Genomic DNA, 16,177 nt, shown 5'->3' on the forward strand with positions numbered 1-16,177 from the left:
CATCCTGACAAGTGTTCAAGGCCAGGTTGGATGGGGCCCTGGGCAACCTTGTGCAGCTCCAGGCCTGGAGGTTGGTGTCCCTGCCTGTGGCAGGGGGTTGGAGCTCTGTGATCCTTGGGGTCCCTTCCAACCCGTGCTATTCTATGATTTTATGAAAGCCCCTGCTGCTTCCCAGTTCCTCCCATCCTTCACCTGCGAGCGGGGACCACCCTACGAGGTGCAGGCTGATGGGAGCTCTCAAGAGGCAGTTCAACACACGCCTGCGATGCTTTCTGCCATACCCAAGCTGAGTTTTTGCTTTCTGGAACAAGACAGAAACCCAGGAGCTTCTTACTTGGTAGGTCAAAAGGCGTGTACGGCCCTTCGTGGTCATCGTCATCCTCCTCCTCCTCCTCTTCCTCCTCGTCGTTCTCGTTGTTGTCGTTGTCCTCGGTCTCGTTCTCGGTCTCGTTCCCAGCCTCGGCCACGTCCTCGTCGCGCCGCGTGCCGTTCAGGCCCCGCTCAGCGCTGTTGCTGGGGCCCGTCCCGTTCTCCATGACATGCTTGATGGGTATTTTGATCGCCACCTCTGACTCACCGTTGGTGTACGTCCTGCTGTTGATCAGCCTTTGTCTCTGCAAACACAGGCACAAAGACTCGCTCAAAGATTGATTTTTTCAGTTTGTTTTTTGAAAGAGAAAGGGAGGGACAGAGAGAGAGAGAGGCACAGTGTTCTCTAAAGATTTGGCCTTAATAATAAAATCCTCAAAAAAAATTTGACCAGATGTAACACACTGCTTGCTTGCAGATGACTAGATAAATTTCACATACACAGCTTTTAAAAGAGAAGGATTGGTGGCTGTAGCACTGACTGTAGGAGTACTCCAAGCCCAGGGTGAGAGTAAGTACACATCCTGTGGAGCACTGACGGTACCACCAAGTGCAAGCAATACTAACGTCAGACCCTGTGAGCAACAGCTACAGGTAACGTAACCACCTAGTGACTGAAAACTTCCTCTCCTAAAGTCTCCAAGGGGACAGACAGGAAAGGGTGATTGAGTAAAGTCAGTGTCAGAAGGGTGAAATCTGGGAAAAGGCTACCAGGGATCCAGGAGAAAAGCAGGAGTTTCACTGCAAGGCAACCACTGCCCCAGGAAAAGGCAAATTTGGAAGGGAAAGGGGAGATGGGGGAAATTAAGACATACCTCGTTGATTAACATGCGGCTGGCCATGGAGAGACGTGTCTTGGGAGGGAAGTGGCTGGTTATCATGATCCGGAGCCCAGCCTCGGAAAAGGAGAGCTGGTGTGGGTAGGCAGACAGCAGCTCATCCACCATGATCACTGAGGCTTTACGGTGGAAGTTTCCTGCAGCCAAGGGACAAAAGGACAATGAGCTCTTCTTCCAGCAGTTCCTCTCTCTCTCTGCCCTACGAATAAACCTGTGGATCCCAGAATTCCTCTGTAAGAACCACTCCTTCAGCTACAGCCCTTCAACATATACCTCCTCTGCCCTTAACTGCTGCCTCCACATGTCCTACACTGCTGCCTTTAAGTAAGTTGCCAACCTGTGGTATCTCCACTCCTGCTCATTACAGAGAACGGCCTGCTCTGCACAGCTCATCACAGACCTGTGTTAGGCACGCCTCTGCTTCCACAGAAACGGTGCTGCCACAAAGCTGCTCTCACTGCCCTGTCTGACCTGCACTGCCCTAAGGATTCTGGCCTCACCCACCATCATCTGCGCATGGTGAGGAAGCTGTCACCCTGTTCCTGGAGGGCACCAATGCAAATGAAACACAGGTTCCTGCATCCTGGGTGCAGCTCATGGCTGGGAAGTGGCACGGAACCCGCAGCAAGCACACGGGCTAGTGCACAGGGCACACCCCAGCATGCAGGAGCAGAGGAACAGGGAGACAAGGGCAGGTGCCTGAATCATGCTCCAGCCAGGGCACGCTGCCAGTGCCTATCACTTCCAGGGAGGCACAGGGCCAGCGTTCATCCTCCCTGTGCCTGGACACCACCTTGGGCTTGGAATTCCGGGCTGGGACTGGGCAGCAGGTAAACCAGAGGTCTTCCCTGACTTGTCTCTACCTTGGTGTATTACACCAGCAAACGTTCCACAACACTGCTATCTGTTACTAGCACTGTCTGCCTTACAGAACAGTTATCACCTCAGCCTTAGCATCACTTCTTTCTTCCTGACAGCAGGTTTCCATGGACTGGGGTGGGTAAGTGGGCTCATCCATACTAATAAAAAATCCAAGCAGCCAGACAGCTCTTCCTTGTGATCTGTTTCCATGCTGGCATTTCCTGCATGGCACTGGGGGAACGGCCCCAAACACAGGAATCCTTCTCCTCGGTTCCTTTGGGTCCGCTGTTCAGAAAAGGCCCCAGAAAACAAACAGCAGTGTCCCAAACCCTGAGGCAACCTGTTGCAATGGGCGCTGTCTGCACCCCCGTGGTACTGGCCTGCCTGGGTCTCTGGTGGCCTTCTGCCAAGCACACAGAGGAACAAGCTGCAGGAAAATGAAGCAATCCTTTCATCTTCCTTCCTCAACCAGTCTGAGTAACCACAAGTGCCCAGAACAAAAAAAAAAACCACCAGCAGCTGAGCAGTGTCACGCAGAGACGTGTTCTGGAGAGATGTAAATCAAACCCCACACTCAGAACTGCCACTGGGTAAACCTTGATGACTAAGGCCTGAGTTTATGCTTACTGGGTTTTACCAGTCTAGCTTTGCCGGTACAGAGTGCAGTCATCCTGCCAACAGCTTCATGGTTGAGAGCCCCAGGCTACAGATAGCTGTTCCCAGAAAAGCAGCTTCCCCAAACCAGAGTGCACAGCGCTCACAAAAGCCTTCCCTCAGCAGCAAGGCAGTAACACAATAGCTGGCCTCTGGCAGACTCGAAGGCTTTGATGTCAGCAACCAAACCCCTCTACAATTCATGTTTAGAGGCCTGCTGTACACAGACTGTGTCCTTCAATCACCACAGGGAGAGGCCTATTTTTGTTAAATTGTTTTTCCCATCCAGCAAAACAAAAAGGGCAGCCCATCTGTAGTCAGAGACCAGGGCTGCTTCAGAGAAGGCAGAGCTCCTTCTCGAGTTAAAGCAGTGACTGGGGGTGTGTGTTACTCCTGTAAATCCACGTGCTTGTTGACTGCAGCAAAGATTAAGGAATTATCTTCTACACAGTTCAGCTCTTGCTTGCAAAGGCACACACTCAGGTACTGCTGCTGTGCCAGGGAGAGGGTGAGTTTTTGTTCAGGCTGAAGAAATACGATCACTGGGGTCCGTGATTGTGACTAAGGCCAAACAGGAGCAGATTTCAGCCAAAGCAAAATCCACTCCAAGTTCATTCACATGGAAGAGTTGTGCACGTTCATGACAGCAGGTGCAGTAAGAACCAGACCCAGACCCACACAGAGCCCCCAGCCTCCCTTCAGCCAGAGGAGAGCGTAGCCTAGTGCTGATGCTGCTCTGGAATGGCACTGAGTGTAACAGTAGGTACTGGATGTAAACAGGTACCTTCAGTGCAGAAGAGCAGCACCCACAGGAGGACCCAACACTGCAACGCTTTAAATAAGCAGCCCTCTGGGCAAGTCAGACTTGAAGCTGGAGAAGCCCTTCCAGCCAGGCACCTGTCCAGCAGCAAGAACTAGCCAGAGGAGGCCTAAGCTGCCTCCTGCAGCAAAGGAGGCAGTGGCTGGGGTCACCAGGCCGTGCCCCCAGGCACAGGAGCCATGGGCACCTGCCAGGGGAGTTATGAAAGGGCCACCTCCCCACCTATTTCACAGCTGATCAGAGAGAAGCACAGAATCGCAGAATCACAAGGTTGGAAAAGACCTTTGAAGATCATCGAGTCCAACCATTCCCATCCTGTGCTAAACCATATCCCTAAGTACCTCATCTACCCTTTTATTGAACACAGCCAGGGAAGGTGACTCAACCACCTCCCTGGGCAGCCTGTGCCAGGCCCTGACAGCTCTTTCAGTAACAAGTTTTTTTTCTAATGTCCAATGAAAGAGGATGGGAATGGCTGGACTCGGTGATCTTCAAAGGTCTTTTCCAACCTTGTGATTCTGTGATTCTGTGATCTAAACCTGCCCTGGCACAGCTTCATGACACTTCCCATTGTCCTATCTCCTGTCACCTGGCTGAAGAGACCATCGCCCACCGCTCTACAACCTCCCTTCAGGTAGTTGTAGGTGGTGATAAGGTCTCCCCTCAGCCTCCTCTTCTCCAGGCTGAACACCCCCAGCTCCCTCAGCTGCTCCTCAGAGGATTCGCCCTGCAGCCCCTTCCCCAGCCTGGTTGCCCTTCTCTGGACTCGCTCCAGGACCTCCATGTCCTTCTGATGGTGAGGAGCCCAGAACTGGGCCCAGCACTCGAGGTGCAGCCCCACTAGTGCCAAGTCCAGGGGCACAATCCCCTCCCCAGACCTACTGGCCACACTGGTTTTGATACAAAAAGCCCACACCGTGTGACTGGCAGACAAACTTGTAAACATTCAGAACGATGCAAGCAAGCAAGGTGACTTACTGGAACAGTTACCTTTCTTTAGCAATACCACTGTGGCATCGCAGTTGCTGTTATCATCCATTTCCGTGTTGTTCGCTAGCCCGTTCACCATGTTTGCAGAGTTCTTTGTCTTCCTTTCGAAGCAGTGATGTATGGTTGCATTGTACCTGCAGAGAGGAAACAAACTCCACGTCTAACTTTGCTCCTTCTACGTGCATTTCTCAACACCCTCCCCTTCCCTGACTCAGACCCCGAGGGATCCAGCTGAGGGAAGAAACCCGCTCTGGTTTACAGGAATTCTAGCCACCACGTTGTGTACAATGCGACCTCTCCGCAGACAGAAGATGTGGAAGACACCAGACATGAATCCTGAATGACAAGAATGCTTATGGAATCAATATGCTCTGCAGCAAACAGCCATCACTTGCCATCATCCATTACTTTTTTATCCCATACTCACACCTGAACAGGGGCAGTGTTTTACCTGGGCAGACCCTACCACAGAAGGACAAGGGCCATACACCTCAACTCCGAGGGAAACAAAACAAATCCCTGCCTCTTATTTTATTTAGAGTAGCCAGGAGCTGACACACACATTGAGCCAAGAATCTCACCAGGATACCCAAAGGCAAGGACAGACCACTGTGAACACCTGGCCGAGACCTCCGAACAGACCAACAACCTCCCCAGCTACACCCAAGTGGGTTCACACTACAGCACTGTCTTCAGAAGAAAAACCCATTCTAGATTCAGACATTACAACTGTCTGTTAATTGCTGAAAGGGTGAAGCTACCCTCCATGTTAAAGCAAAGGTTTCTGATTATTAGAGGTGAGATGAATTCTGACTCGTGTTCCTTCCAAGCCTGCCTGAGTGTTTTGCTGTTCTCACTGAGAACTGCTCTCAAAATATTTACTCTATCCATCATTTCAAAACAAATCTCCTCTTTTACTTGTTGAGACAAGACTGCTGGTGTGCTTGGCAGCTGGTAGCTTTTGTTGAATGTTCCAGCTTAAATCTGGGTTTCCTTTCCACTGGCTTTTGAAAGCAAGGCAAGAGGAGGGGAACCAAACAGAACAGATCTTTGCTAGCATGAACTTGCGTGGAAGAAGTGACACAGGTCAGATGCTCAGAAACTCCAGGCTAACTGTGCTGTATTTTTATCATGGGTCTCCAAGCAAGCAAGAACAAACTGCTGAGGAGTTCTGCACCCGTGGAACGTACACTGAAACCCCCCACGTGTTTATTTCTGGGTAGGGAATGCTAAAGCAAAGCCAGAAGAGGCTGTTCTGACGGGGCTCAGATTCGGCTCTTTGCCCTGCGACTGATTTTCCACGTCAGCCTTGGCGTGTTCAGACAGGGTGAGATCTGTAAAGCACCATCTACCTTCCAATGGCTGATCCCTACAGAGATAAGGAGCTCCTTCCTCACTCATCAGGATAGGTTACATCACCTTCCACCTTTCAATGTCTGACCCCTGTGGGAATAAGGAGCCCCTTCCTTGCACATCAGGATAGGTTACAGGTAGGTACACGCACTGCAGCAACGAGCCCGGGGCGCGTTTGACTTACTTCATGATGACGATGTAGATGATGTACATCAGCACTAGGACTAGGGATTCCCACCTGCACACAAGAGTGAGACAGAAAGCACATCAGAGTAGGGAATGACACTCAACAGCCCAAGTTCAGCCATTCCCCCCAGCCGTCACCCTACAAACTCACAGGGAGCCTGGACCCTCTTGGGTGGTCTTAACACACCTCCAGAAAAGGGCTGTGTACAGAAATGGCTCACACACCCATGTGGGAGGCCTCCTTTGTTTTCTTGACTTCTGCTCTGGTTTTACTTGGCCAAATCAACTCATCAGCTAAGAACAAGTGACTAAACCCAGACCTTCAGCGAACCAATCGTGCCCCCAAGGAAGGGGTGCAGCCGTCCTGCTCTGCCTGCGCGGGTGTAAAGCAGGTTGCTGGGCTTTAGGAGCGTGCTACAGCACACTGAGCCCCCTGAGAAAACTCAAACAAGGGGCAGCTGCCCTATTGCTACCAAGAATGCAGCCAACAGCAGTTTCAACTGCGTATTAGATATTGTCAGGTTTTATCCTACAGTTTCTGTGTCAAACTAATGAATTTTTTTATGAAAACAAAATAGAATATGATTTTAGAGCTTGTTTCCAGGTAATCTTTTATATTGACCTAAATGCTGGCTCCTGCATAGTTCCATACAGCAAACAACTGCTAGTTCTTGTGGAAATCATCCACTATCAGACTGCTATATACCAAAACTAGTGTGCTACTTTCCCTTGGAAGAATTTTGAGACATTCCACTGACTGTAACACTATCTCACTCCCTGCTTCTGGCAGTTCAACATTCCGCTTCTGCACTGATGTATTTTAGTTGAAGGACAGAGTCAAATACTATCGGGCCTGGAGTCAATTTTAGGTAAAAGAACAAAGCAAAACAAAGACAAACAAGCCACTGCAAAACTCAGTGCTGCAGAAACCCTCCTCTGAAAGGTAACATAAACCCCCTAGTGAGAACAAGTCTAAACAAAACACTCACCCCAAAAAACCTGGCTCCCTCTAGTGCTCTCAATCTACATAATACTGGCTGTGAGTGAAGTTAAAGCTACCTATCCCTGTCATCCAGCAAGCCCGGAGAGGTGCTGTAAACAAAACCATGAGAGCAAACCATCTGAAAGTACACGTTTTACAGAGTGTGAAGCCATCCTACTACAGTACATTTAAGAACCTTAACTATTTTTTCCCCTTTAAACCAGCCATTCAATATTGCCTTAGAAACGTTTGGCTTTTCAATTATTAAAAATCCAAATACTGGAACAGACTTATTTACAATCACTTGGGTGGCCCTTTCCATTCCCAGAAGGCACATGGGACACCTCTGGCACACCGGGGTCTCTGCAAGCACATCGCGTGCTGCAGGCCGGGTAGAGGCACCGACCGACCTCTGTATCAGGGAACACTGAGTGATGCTCTCCCAGACTTTCCTCTTGGGCTCAGAGAATGAGTTGTTCCAGCCCATCTTGTGCCGAGGTTTCTCTGTCAGCAGTAAGCTGCTGCCTGAATCGCCCTGTAGATCCTTTTAGCTTCCCCTCCTCTCCTGATGAAGCACAATTACTGCAGCTTTTACGGCATAACCAGAAAAACGCAGAGGCATTCACTTACCAGGAAACTTTTTCATCGTAAATAAACTGTGGAGAGAAGTTTAAGAATGGGCACGTTATACACGAAATGACAGCTGAGGCCAGCTCACCCCCAGCTCCGGGACACGGGGCTGGTCTGCTCTGCCCTCCCGCCCGGCCTCTCCCCTTTCCAACCCCCAGCTGCTTTCCCCAGAAAGGCAGCGGGTGCTCCTTCCCGAGTACCAGGGGCATAACGGAGGCTACCCGAGGCCGCAGCGGTGACAGGGAAGGGCTGTCCCTGCCTCTGCACCGCCCTGGTCTCCCAGCACACACGGCCTGCCCTGGGCCACCAGCGCCCGGCTCGCAGCCAGCTCCGCGGCTGCTGCGGAATTCACACCGCACCCGCGGGGGCCGCGAAGCTTTCGTGCTGCGCAGGGCCCTCGGGAAAGAAGCGTCTCTGCCCGCCGGGCAGCCGCGGGGCAGCGCCGCGGAGGCGGCGGGGCCCGTCCCGCCTCAGGCCGGGCGGTGACCGGCAGGTGGCTGCCGCGCTCCGCGCTGGGCCCTTCCCCCGCCACCGCGGCGTGCGGGGCGCGGAGGGGGCAGCCGCCTCGCCTCGCCTCGCCGGCGGCACCACTCCGCTTCTCTTTCCCCGTCAGACCGCCGTGCGCCGCGGGCTGCGCTCGCTGCCGGCCTCAGCTGCTATCCCCGCAGCGGGCCGCGGCCCACCTGCGGCGGCGGGAGGGCCCGAGGCCGGCCGGGCCTGCGCGCAGGGTGCCCGGGAGGCCCGGCGGTTGGCAGCGGAGCAGGCTCTCTCCGGAGGTCGGAGACAGAATCACAAAGTTGGAAAAGACTTTTATGATCATCGAGTCCAACTGTCTTATGCTAAACCAGATCCCTGAGCACCTCATCTCCCCTCTGTTAAACACCCCCAGGGGGTGACTCAGCCCCTCCCTGGGCAGCCTGTGCCACAGCCCCACAGCTCTGCCAGGGAAGAACTTTGCCCTCCCAGCTGAGCTGACCCTGCCCTGGGGCAGCTTGAGCCCATTGCCCCTTGTCCTGTCTCCTGTCACCTGGACAGGACCTGCGGTCCCATGGCTCTTCCCTGTGTGCCTGAGGGTCCCATGGCTCTTCCCCATGTGCCTGAGGCACCCACTGTCCATTTAGCCCTTCACCGCGCTGGGCGCAGAGGACAGTGCCAGGGAATTTGCACCAGGGAAACATCCACGGCAGAGAAGGGAGCTGCTGGAGAGAGTCCAGTGAGGCTACAAGGATGATGGAGCATCCAGAGATGCCTGGAGCATCGCTGCTGTGAGGAAAGGCTGAGAGCGCTGCGGCTGTTCAGTCTGGAGAAGACTGAGAGGGGATCTCATCAACACTGACCTGTATCTAAAGGGGGGTGTCTACAGGATGGGGCCAGACTCTTCTCAGGGGTGCCCAGCGACAGGACAAGGGGCAGCGGGCAGAAACTGGAACACAAGAAGGTCCATCTGAGCACGAGGACAAATTCCCTCACTCTGCGGGTGCCTGAACCCCGGGCCAGGCTGCCCAGAGAGGCTGCGCAGTCTCCTTCCCCTGGGAGATCCCAAACCTGCCTGGACACCCTCCTGTGCCACCCGCTCACAGTGATCCTGCTTTGGCAGGGGTTGGACTGGGCGATCTCCAGAGTTCCCTGCCAACCGCCACTGCTCTGGGAATCTGTGGAAGTGAATGAACGCCTGAGAGCACAGATAGAGAGACTTCCCTTCAGCTATACACCCTGCAAATAGCAACTCTGGTGTGACAGCCAGCACCAAGCAATAGTTACATCGGTTACTGGAAGAAAACGTGACCACAAAACATTGTTAGGCGTGTTGTAGGTTACAGCTCCCAGTCACCCTGATCTAATCTGACAAGGCCTGTTTTAGGTTGCAATGTGTTGGTGTGATGGGACACCATGTGCACTGACCTTTGTGATTTAAAATAGCACCCATCCCACTTAAGTCACTAATGACTGACCACGTCCCTTCCAGTTAAGATACACAGACATCTTTTCCCTTTCAAGGGAAATAAGGAGCAAGAGTTTTGCCAAGCTCTACAAGAAGACAAGGTAGCTTCATAGTAGTATTTTAAGGTTAAAAAAATCACAGGGCTGAATCAGGGTGAGGTAAACATGGTAAGTGCAATTTATGCACTTCTAATCTCTGTGATTTAGAGCTCTCACTCTTAACAAACATGCAGGTGAGTTATGCTGCTTTGCTACTTACTGCTGCAGCACTGCAATTCTTTTGCTAGTGGAAAGGGAAGAAGCCCAAGTAGCACTGTTACACCTAGCAGAACATCAAGCTTTTTAAACCTGCTGAATCTCAGCTCTGGCAGGAATATATTTGTTTCCCCTCGGGTGTATTTGTGATTAGTGAGGACACCAGTGGAGTGTGATTTACAACTGAGAACCACAAGCTACTGTTTAAAATACTAGGAGAGCGAACTTCTACCAGTGGTATCATCCCTCAAGAAACATACCGTATTTCAGCTGTGGGGAAGTCTCAATGCCCAGATATGGCAAATTTCCCCTATATGGCAAAGTACTGAAGTGCGTTCTAACATCTGAGGTGCACAGAAAGCTAAGGAAGGGGAAACGGCATGCAGGTCACGCTATGCTCTGCATGGAGCCTGTGGCTTGTCTCCCAGCAGAGACATCGGGGACTGGAGAGTCAGAATCTGAGTAACAACGTGCTGCCACCTCTAAACTTGATTCTGCCTTAAAAGGATAGGAAATATCTGAGCCACTGTGAAGCCAGGGGGGTCCCTGGGTGAGTGAAGGGGAAGAGAAACTTCTTAAGCTGAAGCAGCATTTGACTCTGAAAGGAGAAATCCTCACATGCCATCAACTGGAGAGCAATATCACATACAAAAGTGTTGGTAAATCAGCTGGGAGCTGACTTTTTAACCATTTAAAATGCTTTCCCTTCCTCTCACCTTTCCCTCTTTTTTTCTAAGGGGCACTTCAAAGTCATTTGCAATGATTGCTGCGGAGCAACGCTGAAGAGAAGCAGGTGTGCTCCGCATCTCCCAAGCCACAGCTAGCCATGGGGTGCTGTGTCACAGGGAAGAGGAATTCTGGCAATGCCTTCAAGCCTCTATTGAGGCCTGGAGTTGCACCTTCCTGCTGCCCTGTCTGCGTGAGGGACCTTCAGCCTCCCTGCTGACGAGCGCAGGAGGATCAGATTATACAGAACTGAAGTACAGGAGAAAAGCCTTAAGGATCAGAGAGATGTCTGCTCAGTGAGCCATGAAGCTTCTCACTGCACAGGACACACTGCCAGGAATTTCAGGGTGCACTGGACACAATGCATCTGAGAATGGTTCTCAACACTACGAAGCAGCTGACAGCCACAAAGATGAACCAGCCATGAAAAAAACCTGCCTTGCTTGCAGAGAATAAAAAAAAAAAAACCCATGACAGATTCCAGCAGATTAACTTGTCTGCCACCACACAATAAAGGAAACATCCAGTCCAAACAACAAGAGGCCAAGAGCTGCCCACATCCCTGCTTCCCGTGAGTAAACTAAGAGAATGCCTGCTAGAGGCCCTCAGCACTGGGGTGATTTATTACAATCAGGGGGTGCAGCCAAGTTTGCTGTTGAGGAACACTTTTTGGGAGGAGGTCACTGTCACGCTGTCATAGCAAAAAGGAAGAAAGTTTCTGTTTTGCAGCTCATTGCTAGTAATTATGTACAGACACCCAGAACACCTCTGGGATGCAGGAACGGGCAGAAGGAAGCAAAACACAGCTCAAACTCTGACTGGTCAAAGCAGCACAAGCTTCAGAAATGCAAGTGTTCATCTTTGGACCCCAGAGCTCCCTTCTAGCTTGTGCATGGAAGGTAACCTCACAGAATCACTCTTCCTGTTTTGGGGAATCTAGGGTCCTGGACTAGGCCCGGGGGGGGAGGGGGGGGGTGGTGCAGCAAAGTAGCAACTGCTTCCAGGAAACCCCATTTCTACATTTCCTGACTTTGTCTGGTATTGGTTGTGAAGGTGATACTGAGCTGAGGGCTGTGTGCTAACACTTCCTCACTCTGCAGCCTGGTGCCGAGAGATTGGGAGCCTTTACTGAGCTGGAACAGAAGCAGCACTAGGAACTGCGGATTCTGTAGCCTTCACTAGAGGATTTGCTGCTGGCATGCACTGAACAAGACCTGCCCCAGTTAAGTTTGGAAACACTAACTGCAACACTCTGCAACTTTTGGGGATCTCTTTCCTCTGGGCACAGGTGCTGCCTCCTTGCAGGCTGGGGAGACCTTTCAGGGGGCTGTGAGGGCGGCTGTGAGGGCGGCTGTCAGGAGAGGACTGACCAACAGATCGCTGCAGTGCTGGTGGTGGGGCTGCAGCACCGGCCTCCAGGTCTGCACCCTGCGGCTGCACTGGGACTGCAGCACCACACTTCTCCCCAACTGTGGCCCTGGGCTCTCCCTTGATCTCCTACCCTTGGGCCAAGCTTTCCTACTTGGAGAACTAGGGAGATCACAAGTACATTTTCCAGAAGCAGAGAATGACATGGCTCCAGGAGCTAGGGTCCTAGCTAGGAGACTGAGTTCTCAGCAGCTTGCCCGTACAGGCAGCAGTGAACATGTGGGCTCCTACGGAAGAATAACCTCCAAAAACTTACCACAATGAGTGCAACAACAGACAGTGTATAGTAGATCGAATCTCTCAGGAGACTCCACGATGACAGTGCAACGACCTGGGAAAACAGGCAAAGAGAGGGTGTCAGGGGGGTCTCACCAGCACAACTGCCATGCCAACAGTGCATGTCGAAGTTCAGCCCATTATCCTACATAAGCTGTCCCCATACACGGCTGGGGACAGAGGAGACCCAAGCCAGGAGAGGCATTTGGCTCTCTGAGCTGCTCAAGGAGCTGAGGCTGGTGAGATGGGGGGTGGCCAAATCCAAAGAGCTCATGGGCAGCAGGTGACTCCCGTGCAAGTGACAGACGTGCTGAATCGATGTTGTCAAACCATGGAAAGGGAAAATCAAGTCCTGAGCATTTACAGATGACAGAGAAGCGTCCCATGAGCTCAGCAGGCCACCTGACATCCTCCTCCCCCTGAAATCCCTCCCATTCACACGCCACAGAAACAGTTCTCATCTGTTTCCTGTATTAACTGTCCCCTGCCTGCAACCCCTGCCTTCCTCAAGAAACAAAACCAGCCTGAAACACTGAGCACGAGTGCAAGGTGTGCAATGGCCCAGCAAGCATGTGAGCCCCACCAACACCGCCCCTCCAGCCATGCATCCTCCCCATCCCTGTCCTACCACCACACACCCACGTCCCCCCATGAGCCCAGCTGCTGGCATCTCCTGCTCTGGGTTTCCAGGAATTTTAAACTGCCAGAGAATGAGTTTATCCCTGCTAAAAACGCCAACTCTGCCCCATGCTGACCGACTCAGGGAAAGATAAGTTGGGCAACAGAAGTCAGGCTGCCGAGCAGGGATCTGACAGCATGGAGCAGCCCGATGCACAGACTGCTGCCAGCCTGGGCCTCAGCACAGCCATGGATGGGCATCAGCACCGCTCTGCGCACATCCACACAGGTCTGGGGACAGACACTCCAGTTACCACTCCAGCAACCCAAACAAACCCCAGGATTTCACATGCAACAGAGGATAAAAGGGGATTGCAGTGCAGTTGCAGCTCACTGACACCTTCCAAAGCTCTGGCAATGAGAAGGAACCGTCATCATAGGCTGAAGGAGCCTGCAATTCAGACCTTAGAAGAAAACACTACCCATGAGTAAGTCAGCCTTTAACTTCATTAACAGTACGCAAAAGGGCAGACATGTCTTCAGCATGATGATGTTTTTTCATTCCCAGAGCCCCAGGGAGTCCCCTCAGTAGAAGCTCCTCAGCTCTCTGTTTCCCGTTGGCGCAGTGCCTTTCGCACGCCGCGGGCCACGTCCCGCACTGGCGCAAAGCACAGGGAGGGAGATGGGAGATGGGGAATCTACACCCACCTGCACCTGGCCCCAGGATATATAAATGGATTTCCTGACCACATCCTCCAGCCATGCTGGCACATGGATTCAGTCAAACAGTACCCTCATTTTCATTTCTATGGTGTCTAAACCCAGGCCCTATTCCGGGGTGGTGGCAGAAACAGTTTCCCAGATTTCTCTGCATATCAACTCTCAGGATATTGGAATTTTCCGCAGCTGCTAGCAAAACAAAACGCTCTGAAAAGATACTGACCATTATACCTCAGAAATCTCTGCAGTCTCATAATACTGTGGCTTTTTAAAGAGGATGTAATTTATGCCTGGTGTAGTCTCTTTATGCAACCACTGACATGTAAGGAACTCCTATCTGAAATAAAAAAACAGTCTTTGAAAGTCCCGGAGTCAGATTAGATTTCTGGCAGCTGACAATGCATTTCAGTGCACGCAGGGACGGACGAATGAGATGCTTTATGATGGAAATTTTCAAATGTGGAAACCTGGAGCTGGGCTCCTAATTCTATTTAGAGATCTTTTAATTAAATCTCTCCTTCTATAGATAGCGGGCCCCTTCATGTTGATTGAGCAGTTTCTGTAAGAGAGTTTATAAAATAATTTGACATTATTCCACTCAGCTTTCATGCTGCTGCTGCTGCAGGTCCTACACACTGTTCTCGGCACGGATGCCGGTGGGGATTTGACAGCTGCAAACTGCCAAGCTCCTCATGACAGAAGTGACAGCACTTCTGGGATGAATGACACGCTCCATAGGAATGGGCTTGCTGGCTGCTGTCCCTTTTCCACCCCAATGACCCCTCTCCTGGGTACAGAAGACTCACCATGCAGCACAGCAGGCCTGTGAAAGCCAGCTGTCCCAGTCACTACCAGTCAAGCTAGGACCTCTCCTGCTCTTTGACAGTCTGCAGTAATCCTGATGGCAGTCAGCAGTGTTCTCCCAGGGAATGTTCCTCCTACACCTGAACCAGCACATTAAGATCCCGACGCTCAAACGCAGCTCCCTAAGCAGGGACCTAGTGCACAGAAGTCACAGGCCAAGACGCTGTGGGAATCACAGGGGCTCTCGAGGTGATGTGGGATTGAGTGGTGCCTAGGACCTGCCCAGGCTGCTCACACTTCACAGCTCTCCTCAGGGCGAGGGTCGTTTCACTGACCCCTTTGATCCCCGGGAAGAACAACCTGAGGGAGGAGAGCTGTGCAGATGTGGTAACCACGCACCCAGGGTCAAAGGAGCTCATTAGCGCTGAGGGAAAGGGCAGTCCTGCAGCTTCCTGACAAGAATCAGGTAGTCTAGTTATAACTGCCAGGACCTGATTACCTCAGTTGCACCATACAGCCTTACAGCAACCGAGGGCTCCACGTAAATCTTAACACACTGGAAACCACTTACGTTATGGTTTATCGGGCGAAGGCAGAAAGGAAATCAGGGAAGCAATCAGCTGGGGTAAAACCATGATAAAATCTGAGTGTCATGATAAAATCAGCAATCCTGTAATGCCACGGAGAGCTGGTCCTCTGAGAACTGAGCATGAGGAGGTGGCTGTACACCCACTGACTGTCAGGCTACGTGTTTCCTCCGTTCAAAGAAGTCCCCAAAACTCAAACCCCAGACAAGTGCCATGGGCCCTCTCTGTGCCACTACACCGGGCACTGACTCTGGCTGAAGCACCTCAAATGTTATCTAAGCACACCCACATTCTCCAGGGATCTTTTTCACCCTGAATTATTCCAGGGCTTTTCCTCCTTTCGTGACCCGTTCTTCGCCTGACACTCCTGTGCCAACTGATCCCCTACAAACACTGCCTGGGAAAGCTAGGCTGGGGAAGCACCCTTCCTGATCTTGTTTCTCTGCTACCCTCTGGTCTAGATTGTCAGGTATTAGGAGCTAATAACTTAAATTTGTTAATGGGGAGAGACAGGAATGATTGGGCAAGGGTGTCAGAAGGTTAAAGACAATCCCTGTGCTGCTTAGCCCTCCTGGAATCCACTGCTCAGTGCCTCACAGCTGGAAGGGTCTCCCTCCTGGCTGATGTGCACACAGTGGTGCTGGCTCTTCATGTGTAGTTGGGTTCACTGATGTTCAATCCTGACAGAGATTGCTAGTCAGCAGAGCACATTTTTGGGCAAAGATGAATGTTTCTCATGAGTTTTAAAGGGAAGCAGCAGAATGTAACCCATTCAATAGAGACAGTTTAATAGAAACCCATCTACAACATTGCACCACAAGCAGACATTCCTCAGTGACTGACCATGGGCACTATTTTGGGCAGGCCTCCTGTGCAGCTCTGGGATCCCAGGGTACTTCCTAATTAACCACTAGTCTGGAATTTTACTCACAAAGTTTGAACGAGGCTGTGCTGAGAGCCACAAAAAGCAATTTTCTGAAGAAGCAGCCATTTTTAATGGTCAGCTACAGCCTGAAAGTTGACTGTGAACAGGAACAGCCTGACCTGGTGGTGCTGCCAGAAAGGTAAGAAACCAGGCAGCGAACACGAGCCCCTTGTCCTCTCCCCCTCCTCAGAGACAGGGTGCCAAGGGAAGACG

At 51.8% G+C, this 16,177-nt stretch overlaps 1 protein-coding gene across 1 annotated transcript in view; it reads right to left on the reverse strand.

Annotated features, from left to right (window-relative positions):
* Nucleotides 1-16,177, reverse strand: part of SLC24A3 (solute carrier family 24 member 3) — a gene marked incomplete at both ends in the record, with an annotated part of 148,814 nt that overhangs the window by 17,564 nt on the left and 115,073 nt on the right. Inside the window, 6 exons of the mRNA XM_084262148.1 lie at nt 335-614; nt 1,185-1,345; nt 4,522-4,667; nt 6,071-6,124; nt 7,685-7,710; nt 12,291-12,365. Coding sequence (XP_084118274.1) covers nt 335-614; nt 1,185-1,345; nt 4,522-4,667; nt 6,071-6,124; nt 7,685-7,710; nt 12,291-12,365 — 742 coding nt within the window. The remainder of the gene's footprint in view (nt 1-334; nt 615-1,184; nt 1,346-4,521; nt 4,668-6,070; nt 6,125-7,684; nt 7,711-12,290; nt 12,366-16,177) is intronic.

The sequence above is a fragment of the Gallinula chloropus genome, assembly GCF_964237585.1.
Source record: "Gallinula chloropus genome assembly, chromosome: 3".
Classification (NCBI taxonomy): Eukaryota; Metazoa; Chordata; class Aves; order Gruiformes; family Rallidae; genus Gallinula; species Gallinula chloropus.